The following is a 9,877-nucleotide window of genomic DNA, read 5'->3' as shown; positions in this document are numbered from 1 at the left end:
AAAAAAAAAAAAAGAGGGGAAAGGGAATGAGAAGAGACCACAAAATTTATGATGACACACAAAATCTTAACTATCTATTAGCTTTGCATCTTTTGAGAGTCACCAGACCGAAGCACAGTATTTCGGACTTGGCTGGCAGATGGTGTACACAGACTTTGAGTATGTTAGCATTTCATTTGAAACTAGCAAGACTACATAGGACTACCATGGTAAATTAACATTCATACAGGTTTAAAAATTTATCCTTTAACTTAGTGTTGCAAGTGGGGCCCTAATAACATTTTAAGACTTTGTTAAGAGATCTGGATCTCATGTAACAGATTCACAGGATATAACTCTTCTAAATGCCCACAGGACGGTTTCGGTGTCTTTTCTCCCTGAAAATCTGGTTTATGCAAGAGAAAAGAGGCCAAGAGAACAAACACTAAACTAGGCGTAGATGCCAGGTAGTGATGTCTGGGTTCTCTGAATGGGACGTCTCCATTTACCACCCTCTCACTTCCTTCTATGGTCTGGACCTTTAATCACCACAGCAGTCAGCCCTTGTAGGGTCAAGCTAATCTCTGGTGACATCATCCTACTACTTCCCTTTTGAAATTCCAGTGAAGCTATGTGTTTCCTGTCGTATTTGACGCCCCAAGAGAACCCTGGTCTATTAGTATTCAAATACAGAGTGGCATCAACGCGTCGCGTTTTCAGAGAAGCGATAAACAAAAACAGGTGCTATTTCCAAGTCTCTCAAGAAAAAGGGTGGGGTAAAAAAAACACCCCAACCCTCCTGGGTCAGGAAGCGGAGAGAGCTTCAATACCCACTGGAGGGAGAGGCCTGAGAATGGGTCGACGGAAGCCTTGCCCTTAAAGCAGGAGGATGGCTTCGGAGGGGTGGCGGGGGCATCACTGAACACCCCGTTCTTGATTTAACAACGAAAAAAGCCCCGGGAGCTCCGACACCCGCTTCCTCAGGGAGGGGCTGAGCAGGCGGCCGCACCTCCTCTTTGTCACACCGTCGCTTCCGACCAAACGCTGGGACACCCCGGAGGCGGGCGAGGGAGGCAGCCGCACGCCCCGCCCCCTCGCTGCGACCCCGCCCCCTCTCTCTGTGACCCCGCCCCTCTCTTGACAACCCTCCCCTCCCCCCGCTCCCGCGAGCCCGGCCTCGGGCGACCTGTTGGCAGGGAGCGTCACGTGACGCGGCGGGCAGCGCACACACCCCTCCCCCCCTCCCCCGCGGGCGGGCCTCCTGTTGCGCCCGCCGGGCGGGTTCCACCACGTAACGCGCGGGCGCCGCCCCGCTCTGCCCTCGCCGAGCGAGGGAGGGCGGGTGCCGAAGAGGACGGAGAAGGGAGAAAGGGGGCGGGAGGAGGAGGAGGACAGGGAGGAGGAGGGGCGGCGCCCGCGTCACGTGACCCGGGGCAGCCCGGAAAGCTCCGAGGAGGAGCCTGGCGCCGCCATTTTCCTGCAGCCGCCTGTGCCTCTCGCCCTGCCGGGCTCCAGCTGACCGGGGGAGGGTTGGGCTGAAACTGAGGCGGGGGCCAGCGGAGTAGCCGACGCCGCGCCTGACCCCGCGGCGGACCGGAGCCGGCTCTTTCCGGTCCGGGTGACGGCGCGCGGCCCTGAGCCCCGCCCCGGGCCGGCAGGCGGAGGAGGAGGGGGGCCGGTGCGGGGTTAAGGGGGTGCGGCGGGGTGGGGGTGGCGAGGGGCTCTCCGGCGCTTGGGGGTCCCAGTTCCCCGCTGGCTGCCGAGCGGGAGGGCTGGCGGAGGAGCCGCAGAGATGTCCGGCCAGAGCCTGACGGACCGGATCACTGCCGCCCAGCACAGTGTCACCGGCTCCGCCGTGTCCAAGACAGTATGCAAGGCCACGACCCACGAGATCATGGGGCCCAAGAAGAAGCACCTGGACTGTGAGTGGCGGCCCCCGCGCGTCTCACGCTGCCTCTTTCCTCAGCTGCGGTCTCCTCGGAGCCCGGCGGGTCCTGGGTTCCCCCCCGGCGCCGTGTTCTCTCTGTCTCTCGCCTCCATCACACCTGCCCTCGCGGCTTCCGTTCCCGGTCTGGACCGTCCCTGACGAGCCCGTCGCCTCCCGGATCCCCGGGGGCCCCACCACAGCCGGCCGGCCGCCCGTCCCCCACCTCGCCCCTCGCCCCCCGGCCGTCTCCGGTCCTGGAGCAGCCCTCTGTCCTCTGTCCTCTCTCCGCACCCAGCCGCCAGCTCCCCGGCGTCTCCCCACCGCCGGCTCCCGGCCTCAGCGCCCCATTGTTTCCCGTAGCAGCCTCCTCGGGGTTTCCGTGAGCGCCCGGACCCCACCGTTTCTCCGCAGCCCCCGAGGGCTGCCTCCCCCGAAAGGACAGTCCCCACTTCCTCTGCTCCACCAGCCTCTCCCGTCCCTTCCCTCCCCCCGCTTTCTCATCCACCTTTTCCTTCCTCTCTCGGTTTACCTTTCTTCGGCCTCCGTAGCTTCACTTAAGTTCCCTTCGTCTCATTGTAAATATCATAACTCAGTCCCCGACTTTTTTTTTTTTCCTTCCCCTGGACTATTTTTCTTAGGATCGTGAAAGTAAAGGGATTCCCTTGGTGTGGGGACAGCTTTGTGGGAAATTCGGGATTTTTATTCACCCCTGGTGGAATTTAGTCATTGTGTTTTCTTACTTCGGACTGGAATAAGTTGTGAATGTCAGGCGAACCCCCCCTCCGTTTTTGTTTTTTTTTTTTTGTCGGATGGGGATATGGAAAAATGTTTGCTGATTTTGGTGTCAGTTCTAGTAGAGCTGTTAAACCTGGCGGTTTCAGTTTAGAAGCTTTAGTGAAGTGTAGACTATTGGAATTCAAAGTGGATTAGTAATCAAACCCACAAGTAACACACATCTTTTAAAAAACTGATGAAAAGGTGTTTGGTGATGCTTGAGTTTGGACTCCGTTTTATTTTATACTGGTTGTCTTTTGGGAGACTAGTTTTTCTTACACGGCATAGCATTACACCATTCACTGACATATACAGTTAGTCCAGATAACTCCTCCCAACTTTTTCCAAACCTGGAAGCCACCTGTAATATCCTTTTTTATTCCACTCCTTTACCTCAAGGTACAAAGATCAGTGGGTTACTCAATCTTTGACACGGTGAAGCTTTGACCTGAAACTTTTAAGGGAAACATGGGGGAAAAGGCATAGTTAAGAAATAAGTTCCTTTTTTTTTAATGGCTGTTGGACACAGAAGCCTGACTGACTTTTATCCTCCATGAAAGTTACTTTGCTTTACTGTTTGAAGCAAGAGTGAGCATGTCCTGAAAGAGAATTCACTGACGGGAGTCCTGTTTTGATTTCTCGCTTGGACTTTGGCCCTAAGGTTTGCGCTTTCATAAAAAAATGCACAAAATGTGAATTCTTCCAAGACGCTTTGCTCGTGAAGTACTGTTACAACAAGTTATTGCTACAGACGAACCCATTATTCATTGTGACTTGTTCCTTCCTTGTGGAAAAGTTTAAAAAAACATCATTACTGCTCGGTGATTCTTTCTGATGTGCGGTTCTTGCAGGTTGCTTCTTAAACCATCAATCCTAGACTGTTTTAAGGAATTCAGAATGTATTTGAATGGTGACACTTTTATAAACGGAAAATTCTTTAAAATTCTTTTTGAAGCCATAGTGCTTTTTTGATTATCTGGTATTTGGAATACATTTTTACTGTTTATTTCTCTTCAAATAACTACCTGGCTTTCTCTATTCAATCTATGGTTGCCCTAACAATTCTTTTGTGAGGTTGGTTTCTGTTGCTTGTTTTCAGTGTTGAAGAAACTACTTGTGACTTTGTGAACTGTTACCCTCTTCTCTCACTTCAAAATGATAAATTATAACAAGAATAGATACCGGTTTTAAAAGTCCTTTTAAAGATTTCTGTCTTATTTCAAATGTTGCAGTTCTAACACATTGTGGAAAAGGTCAGAAAATAGGCTAGGTAAGTTTAGGAGAGTGAGACTTGCTTGTGGTTTTATGAATGTTAAGTGTTAGCCTTTTCTCTTATAATGGAAGCTACTGCAGAATCGAACTGGATTACGTTTGGTATGGGTAATCTTAGGTTTGTAGTTCTTTTTCTCTACCACCGTTGTATTTATACATTCCTACTAATGATATTCCTTGAAAAGGGTATTTTGAACTTGAATATTGCTGATAATGTTTGAATTTTTTTTTAAATCTGTGTAGATAAGGTGCCACTACTCTTATTTCTTTCAAATGAAGTTTTAAAAATGCACTAATACTGTCTTCCCTATATTGTTTACAACACCTATATAACCAGTTCCATTAATAAAATACACTTAACTAAAGTCTGACCAGTGAGTGGCTTTTCTAAACACCCCCTTGCCTTACACACTTTAACATACTTTGAGAAAATCCAAAAGGCTTTCACAAACATTTTGGGTTTTGACATCATGGACGTTTTTCCCCCCAAACTTTAAACTTTTTATTTCGTAGTGGGGTATAGCCAATTAACATACATAATTAAAAATTATGGTAGTTTCAGGTGAACAGTGAAGGGACTCAGCCATATGATACCATGGACCTTTAGGACTTTAATGAAGATACAATTTTTCCTCTTTTGGGAATTTTTCTAGTGAAGGCTTAGTTGTTGCACCTTTTAATATCCTGAGAAACTGTTGCCTATTTAGTTGAGCCTAATGAAAATGGTTTCATTTTTTAAATGTTTGTAGTTAATAAAAATATACTTAGGACTGTTTTTTTTTTCCTCTAAGCCTTTAGAGTGTGGAGGTGATTTTTGTGTACCTTGCCAAGGTCTGTCCATATTAGGAAATGATTATTGTAATCCATGAATTATGGCTTAATTCATATACTGCATTGTATATATGTTTAAGAGCTTTTGCTTTGCTTATAGTGGTCAGTAGATAATAATGTTAACTAGTGTCCACAGTGGGGAAAAGAGTTGTCAAATCTCTGAAACACATTTTTAAAAATAAACATGATTTGCATTTAATTCCAGGCCTCTAATGTCCATAATCAAGGTAGGAGAATAGCAGCCCTTGTACCTGAAGGACTACCTGTTTGCCAGGCACTTATTAACTATTACCTAATTTAATCCTCTCTTATAGCTATGGGATAGTCAAGTCATATGCATAGAAGGTTGTCTCTAACACCGTTTAAAGAGATGGATATAGAATGCTGAAAACATTGATGATTGAAGTACACAGAACAGTTTTATAATTTATAATTTCTTGAAAACATTCTTATCCGATTTCACAGCCTTCACTCTGTTTTTGACAAGAACACTTGTCTTTTTTCTATACTGGTTTTCTTTCCTTGGGCATGTATGTTATGACATGTTTCACTGAAATGAAATACTATGTTAACGGATCTAATGTTTTCACTTTTATATCCATGTTTTTCCCGGTTAATTTTAAGAGGCCTTTCATCCTAGTCACCATCTGCCTTACATTCTGCACAACAAAATCAAAATCACATTCTTACTAAGTATTCATTGTAACCATATCTCTAAGGTAGATACAGTGTGGGTATTTGTGTGCTGTGTACTGGATTTAGACTCAGCCTAATTTTAGTTGTGAAATTTGTGCATGATTTTAAAGTAAGAATTTGTGAATGCTTTGAATTTGTAGAAGGTGTAATTTGTATTTGGGTTAGTGGTTTTTATAACATTGAAAATACATATAAAATACTGACATGCAGCTGAAATAATCTTTTAAAGCAAATTATTGATTTTTAACGTCTTAAAGATATACAGTGGGTACTTAGTTTTTGTATTATCAGGAAGAATGTCTGGTACCTGGGATCTGATCTGCAGGAAAGTACATGTGAAGAAGATAGTAAGTGGAAGATCTGTCCTTGATGGCTCTTGTTCAGAAATAAGGTAGCTGAGGCTTTCCAAATAGACAGTTATTTTGTAGTTATGTTGGGCTTACTGTTCTTTCCCATAAGAATTATGGTTTATATTTTCATTTTCATTATTTGACTTATTCTGTCCCTTACTCCTTTAATAGTTCTGAAATACAAAAAATGGTGATTGAGTCATCAAAGTGGTAATAGTAAAATTTGACTACTTCTGTCAAATGCAGGAGGTGTACAGTAGAACTCTACAAATATAAGTTTTTTCCTCCTTGATATAGTTAGTTATATTTCTGGATAGTATGTATTTTAAAAGAGAAACCCAGAAAAGAATATGACCTCTACCCATTTCAGTATCTTCCTTATTTGTAATTATTAGCAAATTAATTATAAAATATCTTTGTAAAATAATTAGGCATCACTGGTGGACTTGTTATTTTAAGAAATGATGTTTAAATTTTATTTTATTCATCTATTTTTTATTTGTATACCAGTGCTTTATATGTTTGTATATCTGAATAATTTTTAAGATGTCTTAGAATTTAATTTTGACTCATTTGATTTCCTCTCCTTTGATTTGTAGAGTACTTGTATGGTATTTAATTAGATGTTCTATTTTTTTAGCTTTTTAAAGCTCTTCTACTTAATCCTTGAGTTTTTTGGCTGTGCTGAAGGCTTGTGAGATCTTAGTTTCTCAACCAGGGATTGAACCTGTACCCCGTATAGTGGAAGCGTGGAGTCCTAACCTGGATAGCCAGAGAATTCCCTAGATGTTTTAAAAATACATTAATTGTTTAATATAATTTATTTGAAATAGAATTGCTTTAATTTAAATAAAATAGTTTATTTTGACTCATTATCATTTAGAATACTTAATGTGAAAGTTCACCGTTCTGTTTTTTTTCGGTTTCAAAGTGCCTAGTTCCATGATTTCTCCCTTAAAATCAAAGTAAGAAAAATAAACTTAAAGATTTCTTGGCCAGAGGTTACAGCCCAACCAAGGAGAAGTAGGGTTAGATTTTCAAAGTAAAGGCTTACTATTTGCTCTTCCTTTTCTTTTGGTGGCTGAAGTGGCGTGGCTGAAGTGGCATTTCCGTTACTTTGTGTTCTGTCTCAATATGTTCCCTGTTAAATGGCTTTATATATTTCTCTAGAGAATTGAAGTTTTGGATTTGACCTTTTAGAATTTTGTATATCCATTGTATATATAGTTCTTTTTATGGAGAATTGTTTGTGGGCAGTTAGAATTTACTAATGATATTCCTTGAAAAGGGTATTTTGATGAACCTAAACCTTTGTGTTAAAAATTGCATTCAGAATTGTAGTTTGTCAGATTATAAGAATACCAAGGGTTTTTCAAGTTACATTAGAATGTAGTAGCAGTACTAATAGCTAGGCATGTGCTTTGTGCTTATGCCTGGATTGTGTTTATATTTATTTAACAAATGTTTATTTGTGGTTACTTTGTGCTGGGCACTCACATTACTGAACACTTTGTGTTTATTAACCTGTTTATTCCTTTCAACAGTTTTGTGAGAGAGATTTTTTATTATTATTACCATTTTGCTGAAGAGGGAACTAAGGCATTGAGTTTAGTAATTTGCCCAAGGTTGCATAGCCAAGAAGAGAACTGGGATTTGAACCCAGGTAGTCTGGCATCAGGTCTGGGTTTCACCTTGGTGTGACTTTTTATGTAATGCTTTTCTATTCTAGGAAATGAATAAGCCATATTTATTTACTCAAGGCAGTGTTTTTCTTTTTCCTAGCCATGCATGTGGGATCTTAGTTTCCCAACCAGGGATCAAACCCACGTCCCCTAATGTGGAATCACAGAGTCTTAACCACTGGATTGCCAGGGAAGTCCCTTGCAGTGTTTTTTGAACTGTGGTCCTTTGCCTCCTGGGAGTCCCCAAGACCTTTTCAGCATATTTGTGAGGTCAGAACTGTATTCATATGCTGAGACATTGTTTAGCTTTCCCATTTTCATTCTTCCACTATTGTACAGTGGAGTTTTCCAGAGGCTATGTGATATTGCAACAAGTTGAATGTAGTAGCAGATAGAAGAATTCATCTGTTTTTTATTAAGCCAGATAGTAAAGGGTTTTGGAAAAAATCTGAAACAATGCCACTGTTGTAAATTTTGGTTTTGGAAAATAGTTATTTTTTATGAAGAATGTTAACATGATGAGTTTTATTATTTTAAACTGAATTAATCTTTAAAATTTTCTCAGTTTTAATTTCTCACCCTCACAGTAAATATCAGTAGAGAAAAGCCACATAAAAGCTCTTTGGAGTCTTTAATTTTTAAGATTGTAAATGTTCTGAGACTAAAAAAAAAAATGCAACTTGAAGGAAGAATGTCTGTAAGTTAATATGGGAGGAAAAGAAACTGAGAAACTAGATTTAAGTGGTCCTTTCAATTCTCCGAGTAATTTTGCATTTGATTTGATGGGTAACAGTGACCCAGTCATTGTAAGACTGAGCAAGAGATGTGACATAATCCTTTGATTATGTCATACTGTGAGTAGAGTGGAAAGAATGTGATGTGTGACTTGCAAAGGAGACTGCACAGGGGCAAAGAGAGTTTTTAACAGTAATAATGTAATTTTTCCTAAAAGGCCTTGATAAAGTCCGTCATTAGTTGACACTCTCGATCCTCTTTTTCCTCACTTTTTGGTTTTGTTGTATTTTGTTTTAAATATAGCTAAGCTGTTTCTTTTTCAGCTAAGCAGGTTAGGTACCAGTTGTGCCAAAGTAAGTTCTTGACTCCCAAACTGTTAGCAGTCCTTCGCAGATACCATTCCCTGGACACAAAATATCTTTTTCCTCTGTGTCAAAACAGATCCATCCTTCCTCTTTAACCTTCTTTAAACTAACTTGCTTTTGTTAAAGTTCACATTTAAAATCACCTCTTTCATAAGGACACTACTGAACAACTCCCCCTGGTTATTCTGATTCTCTGTATATTTTGGGTTCATGGGTATTTTAATTGTGAATAGAAACTGTTCTTTTTTGTACTGTTGTATCTCTTCTCACACTACCTAATCAGTGGTGCTTTGGGTACCCATTAAATACTGAATGATGGCACATAATCTCCTGTCACAGCTCAGGCTATTGAATGAACAACTTACAGACATAGCATCGAGCTCTATTCCAGTAGATATTTTAATAATGTTTTTATGGGCATTATCTTAGTTCCAGTGAATGGTAATCACTTGGTTACAAAATTATGTATAAAGTTGTTCAGTAGCATTGATAAAAAACAACAAATTGCTGTATTTCATGGGACCCATGAGGAATTGAGGTTTAGTTTTGTTTCAATATTTTGTGATTTTCCCAAAGTGGTGTTAATAGCAAAGAAAAAAATTTCATGATTACAGCTACTCAGCTTGAAAGCTATTTTAAAATGCATGATTTTGAGGATGTGGTCTTAAAAGAAGAAATTAATTTTAAGAATTAAACAGGAGACCAGAATTATATTTTAAATGTATATCAGAGTTGCTTCCTTGTACAGCTCCAGGAGGTGCTGATCACATTATAATCTATGTGGAGGGTGCTTCCCGTATATAACTGTATAGCAACTTCACTTTAGATATAAAAAAGGTTGAAGTATACACCTAGTAGATAATGTCAGAATGCAAAAGAGATGACTGTTTTAGAATGAAGCTTTAGAAGGTAAGCAAAGGTTGGAGTGGTAATAGTGATGGCTGTGATAGTAAGACTACTAAATCTGGATCATCAGTCAGTTGATTCCAGGGGCTGGTAGGAATTGCTGAAAGTCTTCTCTGAATGTTTGGAATTCCAGGAGTGATTTCTGAAATGGTGCTGGTATTTATAGTCATAAACTTGGTACTTGAAAGCTTGCTGCTGCTGCTGCTCAGTCGCTTCAGTCGTGTCCGACTCTGTGTGACCCCATAGATGGCAGCCCACCAGGCTCCCCTGTCCCTGGGATTCTCCAGGCAAGAACATTGGAGTGGGTTGCCATTTCCTTCTCCAATGCATGAAAGAGGCCCTAATTTTACTCAAGGGAAA

At 41.5% G+C, this 9,877-nt stretch overlaps 1 protein-coding gene across 27 annotated transcripts in view; it reads left to right on the top strand.

Moving 5' to 3' along the window:
- Window positions 1–1,429: 1,429 nt before the first annotated feature.
- Window positions 1,430–9,877, top strand: part of PICALM (phosphatidylinositol binding clathrin assembly protein) — a 97,292-nt gene continuing 88,844 nt past the window's right edge. For all 27 annotated transcript variants that reach the window (XR_014067633.1, XR_014067635.1, XR_014067634.1 and 24 more), the window contains exon 1: window positions 1,430–1,901. Coding sequence is in view for 24 of the 27 variants with exons in the window: in XM_081537015.1 (XP_081393141.1) it covers window positions 1,772–1,901 (130 nt within the window). In the remaining 3 variants the exon portion in view is untranslated. The remainder of the gene's footprint in view (window positions 1,902–9,877) is intronic.

The sequence above is a fragment of the Giraffa tippelskirchi genome, chromosome 10, assembly GCF_054371585.1.
Source record: "Giraffa tippelskirchi isolate mGirTip1 chromosome 10, T2T-mGirTip1v1.2.pri, whole genome shotgun sequence".
In the NCBI taxonomy this organism is placed as follows: domain Eukaryota; kingdom Metazoa; phylum Chordata; class Mammalia; order Artiodactyla; family Giraffidae; genus Giraffa; species Giraffa tippelskirchi.
The sequence above is the reverse complement of the archived record's forward strand: the minus strand, read 5'-3'. Positions and strand labels throughout refer to the sequence as shown.